Raw genomic sequence first — 26,560 nt, forward strand, 5'->3', positions numbered from 1 at the left:
GATTTGTTACGGAGTTCTGCTTAAAGAACAGCTAATCCGGTGTCCAAAAATATCTACTATTCTCTGGAATAGAGCCATAGAATATGTCACCATACCTTAACTTTGGTCTTTCCTAATACAGTCGTACCCCGCTTTACGATTGCCCTGCATTATGACGAAACCGCATTATGTTGAAGGTTTTGGGATCGCTTTTGTGATCGCAAAACGATGGTCTGAATAGGCTTTTTTAGCTTTGCAATGAATGGTTCCCTGCTTCGGGAACCGATTCTTTGCAAAATGACAATTTTCCTACAGCTGATTGGCGGTTTCAGAATGGCCACCAGGTAAATAAAATGGCTCCCCGCTGTTTTCTGGGACGGATTCCTTGCAAGACAGCCATCGAAAATGGCTGCCCTATGGAGGATCTTCGCTGGACGGTGAGTTTTTAACCCATTGGAACGCATTAAACGAGTTTTAATGCATTTCAGTTGGTTTTTTATTTCCGCATTACGACGTTTTCGTTCTACAGCGATTTCGCTGGAACGAATTAACGTCGTAATGCGAGGCACCACTGTATATTGTGCCAAAGTTATCAATATGTTTGGAATCGATCAATACCTTTCAAACCAACTGCTTCTTACCCATTTCTACACCTATAGGCAGAACTCCAATAGCAAGTCATGACTATCATAGAATCACAGAATAATGAAATTGAAATAGTTCTATAAAGCCTTTGAGTTCAACCTCCTGCTCAATGCAGGAATACAAGAATATCTGTTTGGTGGTTGTCTAAATTTCTTGTGAATGCCTACATTGTTGGAGCACTTACCTCCTCTCGAGGTAGATTCCATTCTCATACTGCTCTAATAGTTAGGATGTTTTTCCTGATATTCAACCGAATCTTGTGCCCATTGTTGCATGTTCTGAACTCTGGGATGATCAAGAAGAGGTCTTGCCCCTTTTCTGTATGAGAGCCTTTCAAATGTTTAAAAAGTGCTATCACATCTCCTCTCAGTCTTCTTTTTTTCAAGGCTAAACATGCTCAGTTTTTTCAGTCTTTGCTCATAGGGCTTGGTCTCCAGCCCCCAGATCATCTTTGTTGTCCTCCTCTGGACTTGTTCCAATTTGTCAGCATCCTTCTTGAAGTGTGGTGTCCAGAACTGGACACAAAACTTAAGGTGAGGCCTAACCAGTGTCAAAGAGAGGGTAACTAGTACCTCATGGGATTTGGAGACTACCTCTGTTAATCCAGCCTAAAGTAGCATTTGCCGTTTTTTTTAGCCACATCACACCGTTAGCTCATATTCAGCCTGTGATTTATGACTGTTTCAAGATCTCTCTTGCTTGTAGTAATGCACAACCAGGTATCTCCTTGTAACTGTGTTTGGTTTCTTTTTCCTAGGTGCAGTACTTTGCACTTATCCCTGTTAAATTTCATTATGTTGTTTTCAGCCTGGTGCTCCAGCTTGTCAAGATCATTCTGAATTTTGTTTCTGTTTCCCAGGGTATTCCTTATTCCACTCAATTTTGTGTCATCCGCAAATTTCATGAGCATTCCCTGCACCTCCTGATCCAGGTCATTAATAAAAACGCTGAAGAGCATAGGGCCCAGGACTGATCTTTGGGATACCCCACTTGTGACCTCCTCCCAGTTAGAGAAGGACCCATTAATCATCACCCTCTGAGTACGATTTTTTAGCCAACTGTGTATCCACCTGATGCTTGATCTATCCAGCCCACACCTAGTTAGCTTGCTAATCAGAATATCATGGGACACTTTGTCAAAAGTTTTGCTAAATCTACAGCATTCCCTCCATCTGTCAGAGAGGTTACCTGATCAAAAATGAGATGAAATTAGTTTTGACAGGATTTGTTCTTGACAAATCCATGTTGACTTCTACTTATTACTACATTGTTTTCTAGGTAGTTGCATAATTTGTTCCAGAATTTTGCCTGGGATCGATCTGTAGCTCCCAGGTTCCTCTTTTCTTTTCTTTTTGCCCTTTTTAAAGATAGGGACAACATTAGCCCTCCTCCAATCCTCTGGCACCTCCCCCATTTCCCATTATTTCAAGACTGTAATGGACAGCAGTTCTGACAGTTCTTCAGCTACTTCCTTCAATGTTCTCAGATGCAGTTCACCCAGCCATAGAGACTTGAACTCTTTCAAGTATGAGGTAGACCTGTTGAATCTTTAGGGGTTTGGTGAGTCAGCTCCACCGTAAGTTCCACTGAACTTGGAAATAGTTCGCTCAGACCTAAAGAAATGGCAAAGTATGTGCCATGCTTTCATAAAGATACACATTCTTTATCAGCCAATCTTTATGGATGCCAAAGATTAGTTCCCAGAATTTTCCCTAGCTTCCAGAGAAAGCCAAAGACATTTATGCAGGTCCTTCTGTTTATTACTGGTAGCATTTTATGTTGGCTTTCACAGGTTACATTGAGGTGTGACTTTCAGTGCTGTGACCTGTTGAACAACGTCTAACACTAAACTGGTAGTTTCAATTGGATTACCTTTTTTGTGTTGGAAATATTAATTAGAAGTGAGGATTAGGCTATTGCTCCAGCGTATGTTTATGGGGAGGTAAATCCCATGGGATTCAGATGAGCTGACTCTAAATTGAATGTGGCAAGGACTAGTAACATTCAGTGGTGACAGTATTTAGGTATCAGTTCACATAAGGTGGTCACCAATGAAGTTCACATCTTTTCAGCTGATGGGCACTTTTATCAGATCAAGCCTTCTCCCTAGGTTTCCTGTTGTGGGATCCAAAGAAAACAGGATGCCTTTTCCTTCTGTTTTCTGTCTCTGCGTTCTGTCATGCCTTAAAGCTGTGGGCCAATCAGATTTATGTGCTTCCTTTCAAAATACTGCTCATGCTACTGATGCTGTCACTCAAATTCACAGACAGGCCCCTTTCAAGATACAATATTTGTGTGTGGGGGTGTGTAGTTTAGTATAGTGTAGTGTTAAAATAATTAAGGAGATATAGAAAAAGTTGCCCTGAAAATGAAAGTGCTTTTAAAATTGTGTTTGAACAGTAGTTTGCTGTAGACATTGCAAAACAATTAGCGGGCTCTCCAGCTGTGCAAGGTCACTCTACAATAATGCTCCTGACATTCAAACATATTTTAGAAATGATAACAAAGCATAAACAAAGTACGCAGGACTTATAATATGTGCTCAATATCTTGGAGCTACAATACTCTGTCATAGCAACAGTTGTGATTTCCAAATCTTTTATGCTACAGGATTTTGTTCCTCCAAACTATGTAAAAATTTTAATCACAACAATGATGTTATTGTGGCAGTGTGCCAGAAGTTAAATTACAAAACTTTGGAGTTACAGTAAGTGCAACAACAGTTAAGATTTCCATTATTATTTATTTTGGAGGGACTCAAGGCCCCTGGCTTTCCAAGTCCCTGGAAAAGAGATTGTTGACACAGAAGAGGTGTGGACAACTGAAAGAATCATAAATATAGGGAGATAAAAGACGCACACAGGCAAGGTGGATAAAAATCAATTTAAAAAACTGTTGATTTAAATCACAATTCAAATCAATTCAAATCAAAACAATTGATTTTTTTATTAAAATTCTAAAAAAAATCCAATTTGTTATTTAAATCTCAATTTAAATTCTGGTTTAAATCTCTCTCTCTCTCTCTCTCTCTCTCTCTCTCTCTCTCTCTCTCTCTCTCTCTCTCTCTCTTTTGCAGTTTTAATTCAAACTGTTACTTATACCATGATTTAACTCAATTCTATTTAAATCAAATCCACCCTGCACACAGGCATTCAGGAATTAATCACATTGCAACTCCAAGCTACTTTTGGTACCAGACATCAAAAAGCAACAGTCATATAGCACTGCAGCAGTTTCATTTCCAAAAACCAACAACACAGTGAACATGGATTTTCCTTAATAGATTCAAACTGATTTGGCTGGGTGAGCATTTAGAATTATTTTGAATGTGTCCTTCCTAGAATCATAGAAAAGTGAAGTTGGAAGAGGCCTACAAGGCCATCGAGTCCAGCCCCTGCTCAGTGGAGGAATGCAATCAAAGCATAGCTGCCAGGTGATTATTTAAGTTTTTATTGAATGCTTCCAGTGTTGGACCACTCACCAACTCCCGAGGTAATTGGTTCCATTGCTGTACTGCTCTGCCAGTTTTATTTATTTATTGTCATTGTAAGTATATACATAGTATACCCATACAATGAAATTCACAGACACCCAGGAACCAGACACATGCACACACATAAAATTCCCCAAACACTCCCCACCCACTAAAAAATCCCCCAACAGTCCCCACCCACTAAAAGTCCCCACTAAAAATACAAACATCTACACCGCAGGCCAAGTAACACAGTCCAACTAACTATTCACTACTGGTGGTCTTTAAGCTCATTATTAAGTGCAATTATAGCTCTGGGATAAAAACTATTCAGAAAATGTGTGGTCCGAGTCTTAATTGTTCTATATCTTCTGCCAGACAGCAACAGTTCAAAAAAGTTATAAGCAGGATGGGAAGAGTCTCTCAGGATGCTGTGTGACTTCCTCAGACAGCGGGATGTGAAGATGTCATCCAGGGTTGGTAGCTGGAGCCTGATGATATTCTGGGCAATTTTAATGGTTCTCTGTAGAGCTTTTTTGTCCGCTACAGAGCTACTCCCAAACCATGCCAGAATGCCATAGGTTAGGACACTCTCAATGATGCTACGATAGTATGACAGAAGTTAGGATGTTTTTCCTGATATTCAACCAAAATTTGGCTTCCTTTAACTTGAGCCCCTTGTTGCATGTCCTGCACTCTGGGCTGATTGAGAAGAGATCTTGCCCCTCCTCTGTATGACAGCCTTTCAGATATTTGAAATGTGCTATCATATCACCCCTGAGTCCTTTTTTCTCAAAGCTAAACATGCCCAATTCTTTCAGTCTTGGTTTCCAGCCCCCTGATCATCCTTGTTGCCCTCCTCTGAACTTGTTCCAATTCTTAATCTGCTGAGAGGCTAAGGAAGCTATTTTCTTTTGTATATTCTTACTTTTAAGAACTGTGATGTTTTGGAAAAGTATTCTCTGCATTTTGCCGTTTCAGTGTGCCTTTTTAAGCTCTAAACCAGCAATGGCGAACCTATGGCATGCGTGCCACAGCTGGCGCACAGAGCCCTCTCTGTGGGCACGCGAGCTGTAAGTCGCCATCAAGAAATACTTACCCGTCCTCCAATCCCGGGTTTGGCACTCCCCTCTGCTGGTGCAGTGGTCCAGCAGAGGGGTGCAGTGGCCACCATTACTGGTCTATCCCAATGGGGGATTGGAGGACTGGTAAGTATTTCTTTGTTAATACCGCCCATAGGAAAAACAAGCATTTAACTCTTGCAGTGCAGGAGCAGTTGTTTTTTCTAAACAAAAACCTCAGTATTCGGATTTTAATTGCAGTATTGGCACTTGATTTTGTGTTGCAATTTGGGTACTCGGGCTCAAAAAGGTCCACCATTAGTGCTCTAAACATTTGCATTTTAGAATGTAATTGAAACATTCTCATTGTTCGTCTTTACTATTAAAGATACCTTACTGCATTTTGGATTGAATACTGACTTAAGTTTTTGCCTGTAATTTAAGCTTAGTTTCCAAATATTTTTAAGTATTTCTGTCTATAGTTTTTTGCATAAAAGACTGTACGGCTGTTTTCAATAAATTTTGACTTTTTACTTGGAAGTCATAGGCATCCTTCAGTCTCGAGAGACTATGGTAACAAGCTCTGTATGGAGGACTTGGAACAGCGTCTAGTGTTTTGACGCTGTACACAAAGCTGGAATGTCCTCTCCAGGGCACGAAGCCTGGGTAAAAGAATATGGAGGATAGGCTGTTACCCAACCAGCAAATCCCCCCTCTCCACGTCACTGAAATAGTCCAACGGAGAGGCAAGAGCCAATACAACTGGTTCCAGCGATGTCGCAGGAGTTGGCAGAACGACACAAACTGCCTCCGGGATTCCGGCTCTGCATTTTGCCTCGAGGTTAACTCCTGAATCCTTTTCCATCCGTGGATATAGCCACAAGGCAGTGGAGGTTTGAAGTCAGTGTTTTCCTTCTCCTAGATGGGCTGCCTTCCAGGGCTGAACAAGTCCCACCTACCCGGCCTGTTCCCTCACGGCATGGAGGATGATGGCAGCGCCTCAGTGGGGGTTTGAAGTCAGAGTTTTCCTTTCCTAAGCACAAGCTGCTGACAAAGTGCTGGATGAAGCTGCCTTTCTTCTTCCATTTCTGATTATGGTGTCATGCCTCCAATTTCATATCTTCTTCAGAGTCGTTGTAACTTATGGTCACTGGTGATTCTTCCCCGCTGCCTATTTCAGTCTCCAAACTGTTAGAATACTTCAGCTGATGTTTTGTTGGAGGAAAGCTCTTTTGCTTTTTGCACTTTTTGGTTCTCAGAAGTTACCACTTCATTGCAGAAGTTTTTGGTGCTTCTGCAATGAAATCAGGCTGTTAAAGCAGCCCTTTAGGATTCAAAAATCAAAGGTATATTTTAGAATGCCCAATAGTATGTTTCGGGAAACCTACAAGCAGATTTTTAAAAGGAGTACCCAGAAGAAACCTTTCCTCAACCACCTCTATGTCAGAAACATCCTGCTCAGTCCAGTGAAATAGATTTGACTTCCTCACCCCAGTTGTTTTGTTGAAGGAAAGGTCTTCTGTCTTTTCCACTTTTTGGTTTTCAGGAGTTGTTGTCAGGCTGCTTTGCTCTGTTGAGGACATGATGACTCTACCAAGTTGACAAAAAGTGACATCAAAAAGTGTGTTCAAGGTATTGTTACCTGGTCTGGGGGTGCCCTTCCCAAGGTTGCTAAGCCACATGGGTGTTGTAGAGTACCTGCACAAACATCAGTCCCGTTCATGGGAGGCAATAGGGCTGCAGCTTTAATGAGAAACTGGGGAACAAACCTTTTCAAGGGCATCTGATCTTCCATATGTTGCCTAGTGCTGGTAATACTGCATAAGGCTCTATGGCACAGATAAGAAACCTGATGCCTCTTTCATGTTTGAGGCTACAGTTAGAACAGGCCTGAGGCAGTTTGGGGGAACTATGGGAGTCTTGATGCAAACCTCTGTAGAGCACTATGTTGGGAACTAGGCCAGCTGGAATTCTGGAAGCTTTAGTCAAAAATTCTAAACGGAGTTTAGTACATCTGCTCCTCAATAAGCTGACAAGGTGAAACTAAAATCTGCAAAAATATCAAAGTAGACTCATTTTAACAGAACTGGCATGGGAGAGCTACAATATGGGAAAGCAGGGAGAGTCTCTATCACTAACTTTTTTTGTAAGAGGGGCACAGCTATGCTAGGTACATACAAGGGGTACTTATAACAGTTTGCCCAAAGGAGGAATTACACAAGGGAGAGTATGTACTAGAGACTCAGCTTGGTAATTATGAAAGGGCAAAATGATTTTTTTTGTAGTTACACATAAGTATTTTTGTGCATATGGATTATAGAAGCGGTGTACAGTGGACCCTTGAGTTACAGACTTCTCTGGCCGCAAAATTTAGGTTTGACTTGCAGACTGAGATTTGACTTACAGACCAGAAAAAAACCAAAATGGAACAAAAACGGCCTGTTGCGGGATTAATCGGTTTTCAATGCACTGTAGGTCAATGGAGACTTGACTTACAGACTTTCTGACTTGAGAACCGCCTTCCAATACGGATTAAGTTCTCAAGTCAAGACCCCACTGTAGATAGATGACAGGAGGCAGAGGGAAGCAGATGGGGACTTTGAAGCCCGGGAAGCCAAAAGCCGGCAACGGGCGCGGAGCATCTTTAATAGTGAAAGGAATCAGCAACGGGCGCGGAGCGTCTTTCGGCTTTCGAAGTTATCCCCACTGCCCTCTGCCTCCTGTCCTCGTGGGGACAGGTGACAGAGGGCAGCGGGAAAGGGAGGCAGAGGGCAGCAGGGGTGGCTTTGAGTTTCCCGCCCTTTCCCCCTGCCTTTCGTAAGTTGAAGTTCCAGCCGCAAGTTGAACCAAAATTTTGCGGCCGGAGCTTTTCATACCTCAGCATTTTCGTAAGTAGGGACCTTTGTAGATTGAGAGTCCACTGTACATGTCTTGTTGCATCACAGTGAGAATGAAGACAACACTGTTTCCTGAGTTAGAGGAAGGACAGAGAATTGTGCAGCTGAGCAGTTTGGCTCACAGTGTTTGTTTCTGGACCTCTTCTCCAGCACACACACACACCCTACCCCTGGAATCACCTCTCAAATACAAATTCAGAGGTTAGAATCTGATTACAGTGGTGCCTCACTTAACAGCGTTAATTCGTTCCAGCGAAATCGCTGTAGAATGAAAACGTAAAGCGAAAATAAAAAATCCATTGAAACACATTAAAACCCGGTTAATGCATTCCAATGGGCTAAGAACTCACCGTCCAGCGAAGATCCTCCATGTGGTGGCCATTTTCGGTGCCTGTATAGCGAGGAATCCGTCCCTAGGCACAGCGGGGAGCCATTTTGAAAACCCAATGATCAGCTGTTTTTGATCATCGTAATGCGAAGAATTGGTTCCCGAAACAGGGAACCGATCATTGCACAGCAAAATTCCCCCATTTAAAACATTGTTTTGCGATCGCAATTGCGATCGCAAAAACATTGTCGTGAAACAGATTCGTCCTAATGCGAGGTAATCATTAAGCAGGACACAACTGTACTGTATTAAAAAGGGGGAAATGCTTCTGTGATCACATGAAATAGTAGAAAGAAAGCTAGTCAGTACACGAGAAATAACTAAGTTGATTAAAAAGAGAATTTGTAGAGCATGGTAATAGCTGCAATTCTTTCATGGTAGCTATATGTTAACTAATGTAGGTTGTTTTATGCATCCTACATTACAACAGGACACATGTCTGTGTAGTCATGAATTGAGCAGAGAATGTTTTGGCTTGTCAAGTAAATATCAGTTTACCTGATATTATATCAGCATTCCCATCTGAAAAGCATAATCTTGCGCATATACAGAACAGGCACACAGCTTTTTTTAAGATGCCATTAATAGTGAAAGGAATCAGCCTTCTCTTCTGCTTGAAGTGTTTGGTATGTAGATTTCCATTAGTTAAAGGAATCCCAGTGTTTAAAGGTCCCTTATAGCTAGAGATGTAAAATGAAATTATATTATAGGCCTGATTCTGGTAGGAAGGCTGTTTCTGCTCTAGTGTTGTTGCTGCTGTCATTGCTTGTATCTACAACTGAAGTTACTTGTTAGCGCCGGCTTGGGTAAACCTGTTGATAAATGGGACTCATTAACTCAGTGCTCAAATAATCCTCATTAATTCAAGCTGGGATAGTAGCTGTATTTAACCTCTTTCATTTTCTAAGCATTGTTCAAAGGCCCAAAGTTAATACAGACCCTGTTGCTGTGTTCACCGTCTAATAGAATACAAACGGGAAAAGGAGAAACCAGTTAGAAAGCCCTCTTACGGTTCCTAAATTGGTTTTGACTTGACGTGACATAATACACACATATAACTCCAAGGGTTATGAGACACTTCTTTAAAAATGAATTCTAATTTCATTGACATTTAGAGGGCTTTAGTAGGCTAGTTACATAGTACAGACCCAAATCACTAGATTTTCTCTGAAGTATCTAAGGAGCATGGTTGTCCTGAAAAAAAGGACCATATTTTTAAATGGTGGTACTTCTTCCACCACTTAAAAATATAATATTGAATATAAGCCTATGTTATATCACCAGACAGAACTTCCTAAGATTACATTTCAAAAACAACAATGGCTGTAATTTCTCTTCAGCTTCATGTCTCTGAGATTTATTTAAAATTCAGAGGATATCAATTTATATGCAGAACTAGCCAAATTAGAATAAACGTGCCACACTTGAAACCTCAAACACAGAAAACATTAACATGAAGATGTCAAACCTAATTAAGGGCAGGCTTTAAAAAATTCTTGAGCTCCACTTGATGACTGCTATTTAAAGAGAATCCGTGGGCTGCAGAAGAATTTGAGATGAATCTCTTACCTTCTGTTTTGGTGCTGTAGTTCAAGTATACCATTAAGTCAAATCATCCCCTTAACAGAAAGGTTACTTTTTTTTTTTGCAGTGTCAGTTTTCCTTTCATGCTTCTGCCATAAGTCACATAATGCAGGTCATCTTGTTAAATCCAAGGCAGCAAAACTATAGACAGACAGATGGAGGAAATTTTTAAAAAATGGTATGCTGTTTAAAAAAAAGCACCTGTTAATATTGAAAGAAGAATAGCAGTAGAATAACTTAATGAGGATGAAGGTACTGTTCAAGTGGAAGAGGGAATAAGTTCTTTGCTTATGCCCTCTTCCAAATTTGGTATAATTTCCTCGGTATTGGGCCTTTCCTGTAAAAGGTTAAACAGAACAATTTACTCCATTTCAGAGATCATCTGTAGTCACTTAAGTATATCCTGTCTTCAGGGAGGAACTCTGTTTTCCCTCTAAGGGCACACTCTACTTGCTGAGCCAGAATGTTTTTGAGATCAGAGGAAGCCTTCAGATATCTTTCTTCTTTTGCTATGTCACATCCTGCAGAAGATGAAAATGCTGAGCTTTAGCAGGGCAGATCATACTGGGGACACTTGGACTTTTGCTAACTTTGGTGGGATGGGACATGCAGGTCTGGTTACGAGGGGGCTATGCTTCCATGTCTGTGCAACACTTAGGGACCGGATTGGAACAGGAGCCTGAAAAGAAACAAGAGGAAAGGGCAAAGGATGATTTTTCTCTGTAGATTCCAGGTGTGGAAAGGATGGATAAGAAGCAGGTGGCCACAACTCATTTCTTTCTGATCAGAGGCCACAGTAAGCAACCTTTGGGTCCCAACGTAGTTATTTGTGGAGTAAAAATACAGTGGTGCCTCGCTAGACAATGATAATCCATTCCACTGAAATAGCTGTTTAGCGAAATCATTGTCTAGCGAAAAGCATTTCCCCCTTGGAATGCATTGAAACCTGTTTAATGCGTTCCAATGGGGAAGAATTGTTGTTGTCTAGCGAAGATCGGCCATAGGAAAGCCGCTTTGCGAACCGCCGATCAGCTGTTTAAATCGCTGTCTTGTGAAGCTTAGGTCCCGAAAACAGCTGTTTTGCAAGCACAGAGGGAGCTGTCAAAATTGTTGTCTAGCGAAAATCAGTTTGCGAAGCAGGGACCAAACATTGTCCAGCGAAATTCCCACACAGGAATCACTGTTTTGCGAATCGCTATAGCGATCACAAAAAGTCAATGTCTAGCGAAAAAACTGTCATGCGGGGTAATTGTCTAGCGAGGCACCACTGTATACAATGATAAACTGGTAGGCAGGTTTCCAAACTACCGGTCCTTAGGCTAGAAGCTCCTCTTTGTTGATCTAGAGTGCAAAAATATGTTCAATGTGCCCAGTGGGGATTCTGTCGTTTCTCTTTAAATGACAGTTCCCCATGCTACACCCCCAACTTCTTTTGAAATGTCTATTTGCCATAGGACATTAAGGACTGTTGTTGAAGCGATAGATTTCCTGAGCTAATTTGAACACAGAGACTGTGAGCTTCATTCTACCTGGAGTCTTGGTATGTAATGGCCATCTACTAATTCTGGCTTTCAGGAAGGAGTATTACTTGGTCTAAAAAGCACACTTCCAAAGTAGTTCATTGAATTGTAATACCACCTTTGCATGGGATTGTTTTTCCAGGACTATGACGATGGATATGGCGCTTCATATGATGAACAGAGCTATGATTCTTATGACAACAGCTATAATACTTCAGCACAAAGGTAAGAAAGATCATCCAGTACATTTAGAATGGTTGATAGAACGAGCATGTATTAATAAGGTGAGGGGTATTAATTTTGGCTTACAGTCTTGAACTGCCTGACTCTTGTTAACAGGATAGGATTTCTTGATGCGAGAGTTAAGAGATAGAAAGCAAACTGGTAGCTGCATAGACTGCTTGCCTATCAGATCTGCTAGACTAGCCCGGTATTTTCCACTGATTAGTTACAGTTCTTTAGGGACTCAGGCACAGATCTTCCATCACCATCTGATGTAAGGTTTCATATGGGACAGTCTGCCCACAAAGCATATACTGTCCCACTGAGTCTCTGTTTGCTTTAGGGAGATAATTCATTTGTCCCTGATTCAGCCCATATCTCCATACATTGGATGACCATGCATTTTTTTACATATTCAAGTCACATGATATAGATTGAAAGCAAATCAGTGGCCTAAATTCAGTTGTTCCCAACTAGAGTAGATCCATTGACTCAAAGATTCCCATGTATGGTGACTTACCATTCAGCAGTTGGTTTAAATGGCCGTATTCCAGTTGGAATAAGCAGCTGGATATTACTCAGAAGCTCCCCCTTATGCTAAGACCAATTCGTCAGTCCCATGATTATGGGAACAAACTATACCTATAGTTTGAAGTGTGTTGGTCTGTTAGTATTTGATTGTATAAGTCAGTGGTCTGGAATCTTGGGTCCCCAGATGTTCTTGGACTGCAACTCTCAAAAGCCTTCCCCATTAGCTGTGCTGGAAAGGACTTCTGGGAGTTACAGTTCAAGAATGTCTCGGGACCCAAAGTTTGGAAACACAGATGTAAATGAATAATCTTGTAAGTGAGATTATTCATTTACATCAGTGTTTCCCAATTTCTTTACATAAAAAGCAAAACAATTTCATGCTGCTCTAAATTTCATTAGGTAATTAGATGTGGAACCTTATTTATTTCATCTCCTGGCGCTACATGACTATTGTGCTAGCAGGTAAATATTAAAGCCAAAGCAGTCCAGATTGTCATTAAATCAAGATAACAGTATGTGAGGTTTCAAATCTTAACTCCTGACTTTTCCAGATGAGGGAAATATTGTACTGCCACCCTTCTTCCAGTTTGTCCCTATTCGCAAAAGTGCCTTGGATTTATTAGGTTCAGTGTCCAGACTGTTCAGCACTTCACAGATATTTTTTTTTAAAAAAAGGAAGGAGGAAAGGAGTCAGGAAAAGGAGCACATTTGGGTGCCAATCAAGCCTTTAAAATGCTGCTGCAGCTTCTTCAGATGAGCCTCACACTTACACCAACCTGTGTCAGGCAGCATGACGTGGAGAAGCGTGAAGAGGTGGGATGAAGTGGCAGCCTCAGTTTCTTGGTGCAAGTGGGGAGCAAGGGCAGAGAAGGGTGAAAGGGCTTCTGAGAAGGAGGCTTTCAAAAATCAGTCCCCTGTCGTCTGATTCAAACCCAAACAAAATAAACCATTTCTTTGAGAATGGACAAACAGGCGTACAGAGTCACAGATCATGGCTTATGTTGTTTGGGGTGGAGGGTGAAGAATTCAGTGATACAGTGAGTGCTTGTATGTATGTATGTATGTATGTATGTATGTATGTATGTATGTATGTATGTATGTATGTATGTAATGTATGTATGTATGTATGTATGTAATGTATGTAATGTATGTAATGTATGTAATGTATGTCAGTCAATCAATAAGGATTATAATTTTGGAAAGTTCACACGAGCAAATCTGTAAAAGAGGCACATGAAAGTCACATTTTGTTGCTGACACTTTGTTTTGTGTTATGCATGCTCAAACACACTAAAACAACTGCCTCTTTGGGTGTGGGTGGAGGAATAGTGTATATATCTTTTGTCTCATGGGTGAGGACAGCTAAAAGCCATTACAGTTTTTTTTATTATTCTTGTGGTCTAACTAGACGTACAGTGGTGCCCCGCATAGCGACGTTAATCCGTTCCGGATTAATCGTCGCTATAAGGAAACATCGCTAAACGGATCCAAAAAACCCATAGGAACGCATTAAACTTAGTTTAATGTGTTCCTATGGGGCCCTAAACTCACCGTTCAGCAATGTTTCTCCATAGCGCTGCCATTTTCGCGCCCTCGGTAAGTGAGGGCAGGGCGCGAAAACACTTGCGGCGGCCATTTTGGGTGTCCAGCGGCCATTTTGGAACCGCCGATCAGCTGTTCTAGGAATATCGCGATGCGAAGATCGGTAAGCGAAACGCTTACCAATCATCGCAATGCGATTTTCGCCCTATCTTACCATCGCAATGCGGTCGCATTAGCAATCTAAAAAAAGATCGCTATGCGAATTTGTAGTTAAACGGTGCGCTCGTTATGCAAGGCACCACTGTATACCATTTTACTGATACTAAGGAAGTGCATTTCCAGCATATAGTTCATGGAAATGTTAGCAGACTTGTAAATGAATTATCTTTGGAAGCAATTAGAATGTATGTATATTGAACCTCTTGGGATTTGTGCTGGCTTTATTCACTCAGCTCTATTGACTAAAGTGAGAAGGATGATGTAACTCTTTAATGTTCAGGGGTAATGTTCAGTAGAAATTAGCTACAGCAATTTACATTTGTTTAATGATACAAGGCAATTCTAATCCAATTCAGTGTGCCACAGAGAACAACAATTCTGACATGGATTTTGAAGGCTGTATATTACTGAGTACTCATTTATATTGGACTCTAGTGGACTAGGACAATCTGTTTGAATATCAGTCTGTCACAAGCTAGATTTTCAACAGTGAGCTAAGAAAACAGAAAGTCCAGATGGCTGCATAAGAGTTGGGCAGGCATATTTTACTCAATGTGTTGAGCATTAGTCTCTTGAAAACTGTCCTGTGATAGGTGACTTGATTTCCTATTAATTCGTAGTCTGCCTGGATTTTAAGAGGTGGAATTTCAAAGTCTGCGTAAACACTAACCTAGTCTCTTCAAGTTCTCCTGTTCTCTATATATTTATGGAACACTACTGAATTACATTATAATTCTTCTCGAATTATGATCGAGTGAGCTTACTCAAGATATAATCCCTACAATTCACTTCTTCAGATGGTAAAATGTTAGTTCTAGAGCTGTTAACTTACATATTCCCTCTGATTAGGTTGTAATGGGAAAGTGGTATTTCAATAAGTATATTTTTAAAGTTCTGCAAACAGCAGTTTAGATGCATTTTGAAAAGACAAATTGTGCTGAAATGCAGAAATCTGTTTTGAAAACATTGCATTATACAGAATGAGACTAATGGCCGGTGCGCCTTGAGGGTTTCTGGCATCTTCCACACAAGGGTTTGCAAAGACTATAATGGGGCAAATGCAAAGCATTGCAAATAAATCCATTGTCGATGTCAGCTCACTATTTAATGTTCTCTAGAATAAGTAAGATTTATCACTGAGGAACAATGGAATAATGGTGGGCTATGGAAACAAAGTCCACCAGGGAAATGTAGTACATCATTTGGAGTTAGCGCTGCCATCTGCTTAATAGCAGTGAGATGACTACTGAGGTACTTATGATCAACCATTCATAGCAGTGACAGATGCTGCAGAGAGTTAACATGGCAGAGGATGAGGTTTGTTGCTAAAATTTGGATTATGGGCAAGGTTGCAGGAGAAAAGGGGAGAGTGATTAGTTACCCACTTAGTTGCTAGTGGGGGGAGTTTTTCCTCTTTTTCAGCCTGAACATTTCCAGTCTCCGGCTTGAACCTTGTGAACTTTGAGAAGCCAACTAATAAGCTATACAGTACTGTTGTTTATGAGTCTGCTAAAATGTGCAAGTTTTCTTTCTTTTTTTCTTTTTTTTCTTTTTTTCTTTTTTTCTTTTTTTCTTTTTCTTTTTTTTTTTTTTTTTTTTGAAGAAAAGATGTACAGTATGTATTGTGGGTATGATTTTGAGAAAATTAGTGTTGCTTTGGGAAGAAACATCAACAACCTCCGATATGCAGATGATACCACTCTGATGGCAGAAAGTGAGAAGGAATTAAAGAACCTTGTAATGAGAGTGAAAGAGGAGAGTGCAAAAAACGGTCTAAAACTCAACATCAAAAAAAAAACCTAAGATCATGGCCACTGGTCCCATCAACTCCTGGGAAATAGAAAGGGAAGATATGGAGGCAGTGACAGGTTTTACTTTCTTGGGCTCCCTGATCACTGCAGATGGTGGCAGCAGCCACAAAATTAAAAGACGCCTGCTTCTTGGGAGGAAAGCGATGACAAATCTTGACAGCATCTTAAAAAGCAGAGACATCACCTTGCCAACAAAAGTCCGAATAGTCAAAGCTATGGTTTTTCCTGTCGTGATGTATGGAAGTGAGAGCTGGACTATAAAGAAAGCTGACCGCCGAAGAATTGATGCCTTTGAATTGTGGTGCTGGAGGAGGCTCTTGAGAGTCCCTTGGACTGCAAGGAGAACAAACCTATCAATTCTAAAGGAGATCAACCCTGAGTGCTCACTGGAAGGACAGATCCTGAAGCTGAGGCTCCAGTACTTTGGCCATCTCATGAGAAGAGAAGACTCCTTGGAAAAAACCTTGATGTTGGGAAAGTGTGATGGCAACAGGAGAAGGGGACGACTGAGGATGAGATGGCTGGACAGTGTCTGCGAAGCAACCAACATGAATTTGACACAACTCCGGGAGGCAGTGGAAGACAGGAGGGCCTGGCGTGCTCTGGTCCATGAGGTCACGAGGAGTCGGACACGACTAAACAACTAAACTTGGGATCAGATCTGCTGCTTTGGGCAGATTGGCTATGAAATGAATCTGCTTCCATACACTAGGCTAAATGCAGTTGCTAGTCCTAACTAGACATGTTAGCCAAAATCTTGTTTGGTTTGTTTATTTTGTAGATCGCCTTTCTCCTGGTAAATGAACCCAAGGCGGCTCACAGTGTTAAAAGAATGGAATTAAAAACATAAGTTAAACATTAAAAACAGTTGAACTATAGACTAATCAAAATATGATTAAATAAAAATGAGTAACCATTTAAAATTATCTTAACTTTAAAAAAAAGCATTCAGGGACTCAATAATGATTGTTAAAAGCCTGCCTGAAAAGATGAGTCTTCAGCTGTTGGTGGAAGGATTAAGAGGAGGGGAGCCGCCTGATCTCTTGGGGAACAGCATTTCATAACCTGGGAGCTGCCACGAAGAAGCCATTCTTGTGCTGGCAATGGGACCAAGAGTAGGACCTCCTCTGACAATCATAAGAACCAAGCAGGCTCACATGGGGAGATACAGTCCTTCAGGTCTTCTGGACCCAAGCTGTATAGGGCTTTACAGATAATGACCAGCATCTTGTCACTTAGTGTAGTAAATTGCACTAGCTTTCACCCATTAAGTCAATGGAGATTTGGGTAAGTAAGCCCCTCTGTATGTTTTGTTGGTCTAAATGGGTCTACTCTGACTGCAACTTTAGCATATTATGTCACAACTGGAGTAGTCCGATTAAATCAGTGGAATTTGTAGAGGAGATGCCTCATTAAATTCCCACTGATTCATTGGATCTACTCTAGTATGATTTAGCAACAGGATTTGGGCCATTGAATCAGTGAGATTTATAAAAATGTTGACATAGCAAGTTGCATTTAGTCATTGGATCTAATCTAGTTGAGGCAACAAGGTTTGTAGCTTTAGTATTAATTGCTGATGAACTTAATACACCGTTCCTGTACAGTATAGGAACCTTGTGGTGCAGTAGTTAAACTGCAATATTGCAGCCGAAACTGTGCTCATGACCTGGGTTCAGTATTCAGTGGCCTTCCATCCTTCTCAAGTTTATAAACTGAGTACCCAACTCACTGGGGGGAATGTATATCCTGCATAATAAAATTGTGAACCACCCAGACAATGCTTTAAGCGCCGTGGGGCAGTATAAAGGCATCATGCTTTGCTTTTTGCTTTCCATTATGTGCTTGATAGACTGGATAGAATCTCTGTCGCATGTACCTGAGGCAGTCTCAGAACCATTTTTGAATGAGCATGGCCATGTATAGTATGGTCTGAACCAAGTCAAAGGAAAGGTGCCTAAAATGTGGTTTTTAAATCTATCCTTGCCTAATATTGGAGTTCATTATCTCATTAGTACTAATATCTGAATTTGAGTAGCTAGCTGTTCAGATGAATATCTAAGTTCATAGTCTAGCTTCAAGCATGGTTGCTATTTAAAACAACAAACGAAATTCAGTATAATCAAGTGTAGTGATATATACTTCATGTATATGCTGATAGGGATGCAATACAGCAGTGAGTAGAGCCAAGAAACAGAGATAGTTTGATGAAATGTGGGTCTGCTGTGCTGCTTCTGTTTGGAGGGAAAAACTTAGAAAATGTAGAACTTGGATTTACTTAGAAAACAAACTGAAATTAAAACTGTCAGTGTAGTGTTACAGTACCATCATAAATAGATTAGGATGTGGACCTCACCATACTATGGTATTATTCTGCTAGTAAAGATGCATAAAGGCCAACCGAAAGTGATCTAGGAATTGAGCCAACTCTCCTGCGAGGAAAGAATGCAGTGTTTGGGACTATTTGGTGTGTGCGGAGGAGGAGTAAACAAGAAGAGACATTTAAAAAAGCTATGTGTGGTGAAAATGCAAGATGTGGACAAAATTAAGCACCTGAGATGAGTAAAGATGGAAAGTACTCTAAAGCAAAACAAGTACATCGGAGAGCAGCAATTTCAAAGCTGTGGAGTGCTACCCTGCTGTTATCAGTCGCATCAAATCAACAGGTGCTATCCTGCTGCAAAAGCAACATGTAACATACTGTTTTTTTTTCATATACATGTTTAATTAGGAAATGTAAGTTTGGAGATCCTCATTAGGGGCAGATGTTCGGAAGTTGCAGTGTTGAGATTAAAAGATGTACTAAAATGTAATTGGTAATATTGTGCTTCCAGTACTCTGGATTAGATTTAAGTTAACCAAGCATCCTCGGGGCATACCCAGAGGTGGACTGTGTGCCACTCACTAAAGCTGGAAGCTCGTCTGCAACTAAACTCTTGCTTGATTTAAGTTAGAGCTCATATCTAATACAGAAGATTTTGAGGTCCAGTCCGGTCAGGAAGAGCTAAACCCTTCTCTCCAAGGTGGGATGATTTCCAACTCCCAAATCCATGTGATGGTTGCATTTTCTATCCAGCATTGCCATCATTCTATGGGATTTGTAGCAGGACCTGAGCACAGAATTGAAGTTTTGCATGATACAGCCAGGCTGCTGGGCTGACAGGGAATTTATTATGGGATGCCATTGTATAGCACTGTGAAGAGGAACAGACTCATGAGTGATACAGGAGGTTGGCAGCCCCATTTGATTCACAAAGCCTGGAGCAGTTGCTGGAGACATTAGCCTTTCCAGGCAAGGCTGTAGATGCACAGAGAGAAAGCAGCCCTCACTTCCCCCCTTTCCTGTGTTTTGCTGTTGATCTGTAAGATAGATGTTCAACAGGAATGAAGAGCAGAAGGGGGCAGAGAACACATGTCAACTATTTCGTACTGCCCTGTTACATTCAGAATTATTCTTCTCGGTGACCTCAAGTGAAGTAGCGCACAAAAAAAAGCATTTGGAATAGAAAGTGATGCACTGGAATGCAGGAGGACACATGAAGACATTTCGTGGGCATTCTAGTTATTAGAAAGCTAGAAACATCAGGACTAATGTGTGTGATACCGTAGTATGATGAGTGTGTTCATCAAGGCTCAGGTACTATATGCATGTGTGTGACTAAAGATAGATGCTTAGGTATATGCATGTGTTGTGGGAGTTTTTCACTTAGCTGTGACTGCTTTTGGAAAAAGCTGTGTCCCTATAGGTTGCCAGTGTATCAAATAGAAATATCTTGAAGATATCTTCTGTGATGCCACTCTAAATTCCTCAAGTGTTGCAAGATGTTCGTATGTAGACCAGCACACAACAGATACATTTGCTGTTACTCTGGATTGTATAGCCGCCTAGAGTGGTCATATCGACCAGATAGGCGGGATATAAATAGAATAAATAAAGAAATAAAAATAGGGTGCTGAGATCAGTGGCTCTGATGAGCACTGGCTGGCTAGGGAATGTGCCTTCTGCGACATTCTCACTGCATGGAAAGCCAGTATGGGAAAGGACTGTGCAGGTAGTAAATATTTCTGTGTGGAGAGAGAGAATGAAATCAGATGGCCAGTTTTATAAGGTTCATTAATTAATGGCTGGCTACCAAGGACAGCCATAGTCGTGGTTACCCCTAGATTTGGCAAAGGGGACAAGACTCATCTGTGGCTTTGCACTGATTTTTGGAATTGCTCTGGAGCATCAGGAAACTCAGTTTGTTCCAACTGCCCCCAAGGTCTGGCTACAACCTCACCCATCCCTTTGATCGTATGTGCAAAGAGAGAAGACTCCACCCCATCCTGTATACAAATTCTATGGGCCATGCTGAGAAATCTGGGTAGGGGATTGCTTTGCTTTGCCTTGGGATTGAGGCAGATGGCCGTCAGCAACAATGATAACATTGCTTCAAGTGCCTTGATAATTAAACTGTTGTCCTAAGGAGGGAGTCAGTCAGTTAAATTCTAGCCCTTGCTTCACAATCTTTAACTTTGTTCTCACAATCACAACAGGTATGTAAGTGGAGGTAAGATGGTGTCTACACTAAGACTGTCCAATGAGATGCTGACTGAATGAGTTTGGACTTGAGCCTGGTTGGATCAGGTCCAATTCCAGATCTCCATTAACAGAATCATGTGTCTTTCCCAGCTCCTTACAAGTTGACAAGTATATAAAAAGGCTGATTGTTGTAATGTGTAAATTCAGATAAGAAGAAACGCAGTGTGGAAATCAAACTTGCTAAGTAGGCCTACTGCAACTCCCCGTTGATTTTTAACTACCAGGAATCAAAGTACAGTAGTTTAAATAGCTTCTTTGATCTCAGTGAGGTTCATGTTGCACCCTAGTGTGACAGTGTTAAGGTCACAGAAGTATATGGCTCTAGGTGTTTATGGGATGTCTCCGTTGGACAGTGTTGCAAGAACATAATGTGAGTGGAAGTGCACATGAGACTTTAAAATCCATGCTTGGCAGGAAATTATTGGTTGCCTTTTACCAGAAAAGCAAATAGTGGTGTTAAGAGCCAGCCTTAATGAACCATCTGCCTTTTCTGTCCTTTAAAAACGTGCCTCTTCCCAATAAATAGTGCTATATTAGAAGTAAAATATCCATTTTGACTTTCTCATCTCCACATAGCAGATGCTGCCCTGTGGATAGAGCGGAATCTGGAAGACTTGTTCGGTTTTAGTCACAAGAAGTACATTCGGATTTTCTAGCAAGCACTTTGGTGTTCGTGATCACAGAAGGCTCAGGCAGAAGCTTGGCAGATTTTCGCTTGTCCTTAGTAGGAGCATGGGGAAGCCACTCTTGAGATCCAATCTGCTTCCAGCTCTCCAGAGTTGCTGTCTACAACTCAAATACGCTTTCTTCACACAAAGTTGTGTTATTCACTCGAGAACTCTGCATAGATATGGTTTAACAAAATTGAGGCAAAATGGCCTCTTTTGCTTTAACCTCTTATCACACCTCTCTCTTTAGGCTTACTTATGCAGAACTTTTTGATTGTAATCTGAGAATGGGAGCTTTCCATCAAAGGACAGAAGGTTCTGTCCTTGTGATGAAGAGAACTTCAAATATGACCGATAATGGCCAGAATCTTCTTGCTCAAGTACATTGTTGGTGCAGTATTGTACTTAAAGACCGTGTACCAATTCAGTAGCTTCTTTTAGCAAGCTGTTGTTCATCAGCCTTGCCCCCCTCCATCACCGTAATACAGAAATAACAATACCCCTCTACCTTGTATGATTTTTAAGGATCATTGACAGAAGTAAATAAGGAACAGTTTGAACATTCAAGAAGTACTATATAAATGTTGTTTGTGCAGTGCATGTGAAGCACTTTCAATACTCAAAGTGCTCACTTTTTTTCTAAAAGAGTGATGGTTCATTTCTGTAGAGGAAGCTGCTCTTCATAACAAGTAATTGAGTCTCCATTGCAGAAATCATGCAGGACAAGGGAAATCTGTATACATTTCTGCTTTTCAGGAGAGATACGGTGTCTTCCACAACTAGCTACTCATTCTTCCATTTCTCTTAGAGCTTCCATTAGTGCTGGCTCTGGGCTCATTAGGGAGCCTTGTGTCACCTTTTTGAATAGTTTTCAATTGTTTTATAGTTGTTGTACTGTCTGCAAACTCATCCACCCCATCTACCTATAGAGCAGTATAGAGACATTCAAATTTCTTGTTTAATTTTACTTTCTGGGGGAGTTGGGGTGGCATACTGATGGTTATATGTGTCTCTCAATTTCATCTTATACTGTGTGACTTGTGTGATGTATTAAAAGCTTTTATATTGTTCAGTGCCGCTGACTAACTTAGAACTTCTGTCTTAACTTCAGTGTCTTAAAAGAGCCAAACGGCACATTGACGGCGATATGTCTTGTCCAGTATATTTTGGCATTATCCCATATTAGGTTATTTTACCTAAATAGTGTATTTGTGTTTTCCCAGTCGTTGAATTATTATTAATAATAAATAAACAAATACATAAACTTAACAGGCCATCAGCTCTCACTATTCAAGCTGTACATCACTTTTCCACACTGCCAGTTCTTCCAAATTTCAGGGATATTTAGAACAAGTAGGCTATATCATGCCTCAAAATTAAGTTTAATTTCCTATATATAAGTCAACTGACTTTTCTTTTGCAAGAATGTTGAGGCATTTTAGATGCCACAGAGACCCATGCCCCCTATTCAATAGGTTAAGCACATGATCACAGTCTACACAAATGTTGCTGATGTTGTCACTCCCTGCCTCCTTTCTGTCTTCAACTATGAAAGGTATGCAGGACAGCGTATTTAATTCTGCTTCTTCAGATGAGATATATCATAAATACACTTGCTGTTGTGCTAAAATGAGCAGATTCAGAACAGATAATCTTAGGGATTATCCGTGTAGATCTAACAGTGTTTTGTAACAGTGTCATGAAGGACGATATGGCATACTGTTGAGGACAAAGCATTGCACGGCTGGTGATCCCACTCAGATTAATTTTTGTAATTACATGGCAAAACTGGCCACTGTTGGGCAGGATGGGCAACTTCCTGGGCAGCTAAGTGCATTGAAATTCCGGAATACATCATTGAAATTCTGGAATACACCATGGAGCCCTGCCAGTTTACAGAGCTATCGCTTGACTTTCAGAAGTGAACATCTTCACCATTTGCCACCACAAAGACTGCCTGTTTTGACACTGACGTCAGCAGTGCGGGGGAGCTACAATTTTAGAGGCAGAATATTGCTGGTGGTGGCAAATGGTGAAGATGACATCAAAAATGCCATGGGAGGTGCAAAAAATAGCCCTGTGGCGGGCCTTCATGGGGCTGATCTCTGCTGTAAGAGATGGATGTTTAATAGAACCTCCAGTACACATGTCGTCGTTGCTTTAGTGCCAGACACCATAATTGTAATATTAATGAGCAAGCAAGCAGAGTGTAAGAGTAACGGACTGGATTAATGGAAAAATACCTCCCCTGTTGTTAAATGGTAGCTGCTGTGTTAATCCCAGAGAGTAAGAGAGAGATCCTGTATCCTTAAATTTTGTAAAAGAGTGGGTGGGGGAAAACAGTTCTACACATCACTTTAATTTAGGTGCATGACTAAGACATACTTAGTACACATTTTAAAATGGGAAGTATTAACAAGTGAGAACAGATTTGTCTTTGCAATGTATTAATCATAGACACATACTCAGAGAACTCAGACTCATAGTAGCTTTCTTGGACTTGTCACTGTGTAATGTGTGAAAAGGCCCTTGGGAGAATGTGGACATTCAAGTTTCACAGAATTCTCTACTTTACTTGGTTTTGTATCTCTGTAGCTGTTGACTTAACATGATTAGGCAGTTCTCTTTCTATTTGACTGGATGCTTTGAACTTGAAGCTCTTTTCAGCTTCAGTACTGGAGATTTTACCTTGAGCATCCCCGTTGTTCCAGACAAGTGATCCATGCCAACCATTGTATGGAAGTCTTTGCACTTGCTCTAACTAAATGGCAAAAACGATTGACCCAGAAAACTTTATTCATGGTAGTAGCATGACACTGCCAGGCTTTCTTGAAGCTTCTTCTGTTAAGGAGTAGGTAGATTTTCTTGGCCCTTGCCTTGTCTAGTCTGCAAACAGTGTATATATAGTGTTTTCTGCATTATCAGTTAAAGGCAGTAACCAGAAAATCCTCCCTCTCTCTTTTTCCCTTCATATTGCAGGCTGTCTAACAGGTCTGTGGTGCGGATACTTTTCCTAGGATAATGTTATTTGTCCTCTGGAGGCAGGATGCCCAACAAAGGCTTGTGCGGTCTTACAAGCATTTACCTACAAAATGATTACTGTATTACCTGTATTCACTCATCAGGGCAACGTGTTTTATCCACACGTGTGGAAGGTTGATTAAACACGCTGCCCTGAATACAAGGCATTGATCTGTATTTCTTCCTCCCCCTCAGTTGTCACTTTGCTCATGAGGAAGTGACAAGTCTGAAGACGGGGAAAGTCACACCCCACTCTCCACGGAAGGCAGATCAAGGAAAAGATGAGATTCCAGCTATGTCACAGAGCTGCGCCAGCAGATAAGGTCTTTCTTCTTTAGAGTTGCCACTCTTGCATGGGCAAAGTGACAATGAAGGAGAATAAGATTGGCTCACCCCACACACCCACGCTTCATGTGTTGAAGAAACAAACTTCCCTAACTGAATAAGGCTATGGTGGTCTAATTCGGTAGACATTTATTTGAGTCTGAAGTTACAGGATATGGGAAAAGATGGCCAAGGTGACAATGAAGGAGAGAATAAGTGTGGAATCTACTGATTAGAGTATGAAATTCTAGGCTGGATTACTTCTCTTAAAAAAAAAAAAAGAAAGAAAGCAGGTTGAATTCTTCTGTGACCTGTGCAGCATGCAACTCAAGAGACTGTTGTGGTGCACCAGTGGTTTGGTCAAGCATCTGTTTGCCACACATAGGAGAGTATGAGAAAGGTGTCTTTAGCAGGCTGCAAATGTGCAGGTTGGGTGGAGGTCATGCTGGGTGAGATACTCTGAGCACTGCAGTGAAAAAAAAACACCAACCAAAACAGTAACTCATCACATCTATCTCTGGGTTCGATTCAGAGTATTTCAGTGACTGTTCCCTTTCATTGGCTTTGGAGCAACTGGGACTTTTTGACTTTTTCTCCCCGCTTCATTCAGTAACTTTGCTCACCTTAACAAAACATGGTCCTCTTTCCTCCTGTGAAATTGTGTCGCACGGGGTGGCAACCTGGCAGAGGAGGGAAGATGCAAATTGAACCACGGAAGAATCATGCTGGGTCAAACTAAGGGATTACTGAGTCCCACACTCTGTTCCTGTAGTAGCCAAACTGATGCCTATGGAAGACCCACAAACAGAACATGAAGGGGATATCAGCCTTCTGTTCCTGTTCCCTAATGTTGGTTATTGAGAAGTCTGTTTCTCGGGAGGTAACATATACCCACCATGACTGGTAGCCATGGGTAGCTTTAGCCCCCATAACCACTGTCATTGTTCTCTGAAGAGGGGGAGGTATTTTTCGTCAACGTCTCTGAGCAATCGGGGACCTAAGCTTGCCTTATGACCAGGAGGGTTATCATTGCCCAGAAGGAAAAGTAAACTGCCACTGATATACTGTCTTCCTTTGTGAGGTTTCCTGGCAAACAAGTTTGGGAGGCATGAAAGTATTCAGTACCTGCTGTGTCTGGCTTGCAATATAGTTTGTGTTTTCAGCAAAGCTTCGTCCTGCTGGAGCACTGTCACGGGGTGTATATCAGCATCTTCCAAAGGCATTTCACAGGGACACATAACAAGTATGGCATAAAAAGGAGCCTGGGCTGTTTCATTTCACTGCCAAGGTCTGTGGCACTGTGCTGTGTAGAGAGGCGGATCACTTTTCTGTGGGATGGTGGAGTATGGCTTCGAAAGGGGAATGCACAGAAGAGAAGGAAGATGATTGCAACCCAGGGACAGGGCTGGAGTGACAGGCATGTGGTCTCTGAGAAGGGAGGCAAAACATTCCCTTGAATTCCTTTTCCTGCTGCCATTGTGGTGGTGGTGGGAATTCGCCCAGTCTCTGTATTTCCTGCAAACTTCTCCTCTTCTGCAACACGTCCTGCCTCTTTCTTCAGTGTCTCTTTGTCCTTCTAGTTTAGTGGTCCCCAACCTGTTTTTGAGTTGTGACCCTCTTTTATAACAGCCAAGTAACCTGTGACCGTCATCACCACATTTGCATAAAAAGGCACTTTTAATTGGGTAAAGTCATTCCTTCTCAGAAAGTTAGAGACCTCTCTCTCTCTCTCTCTCTCTCTCTCTCTCTCTCTCTCTCTCTCTCTCTCTCTCTCTCTCTCTCTCTCCCCTCCCCCCCCAATTTAATATTTTAATGCTCACTTATAAGGCCCAAAACGGTTTAGGACCTCAATATTTGGCGAACACCTGCTCCCACCAAGATCTACCCGGATCATCCGCGGGAGCCAGGAGGTGAGGCTGAGGAGCCTGACACCGAGAGAGGCCCGGAAGGAAAAGACACGAAACCGGGCCTTCTCGGCAGTGGCTCCTTGCCTCTGGAATAATCTCCTTCCTGAGATTCGTGTGGCCCCCACTTTGGGCACTTTTAAAAGTCAACTTAAAACATGGCTATACATCCAGGCCTTACCTCCAGCTA

At 41.4% G+C, this 26,560-nt stretch overlaps 1 protein-coding gene across 5 annotated transcripts in view; it reads left to right on the plus strand.

Moving 5' to 3' along the window:
* Positions 1-26,560, plus strand: part of KHDRBS3 (KH RNA binding domain containing, signal transduction associated 3) — a 137,420-nt gene that overhangs the window by 92,291 nt on the left and 18,569 nt on the right. For all 5 annotated transcript variants that reach the window (XM_078391663.1, XM_020815146.3, XM_072999368.2 and 2 more), the window contains exon 7: positions 11,689-11,771. In XM_078391663.1, the coding sequence (XP_078247789.1) occupies positions 11,689-11,771 (83 nt within the window). The remainder of the gene's footprint in view (positions 1-11,688; positions 11,772-26,560) is intronic.

Source organism: Pogona vitticeps, chromosome 4, assembly GCF_051106095.1.
Source record: "Pogona vitticeps strain Pit_001003342236 chromosome 4, PviZW2.1, whole genome shotgun sequence".
NCBI lineage: Eukaryota > Metazoa > Chordata > Lepidosauria > Squamata > Agamidae > Pogona > Pogona vitticeps.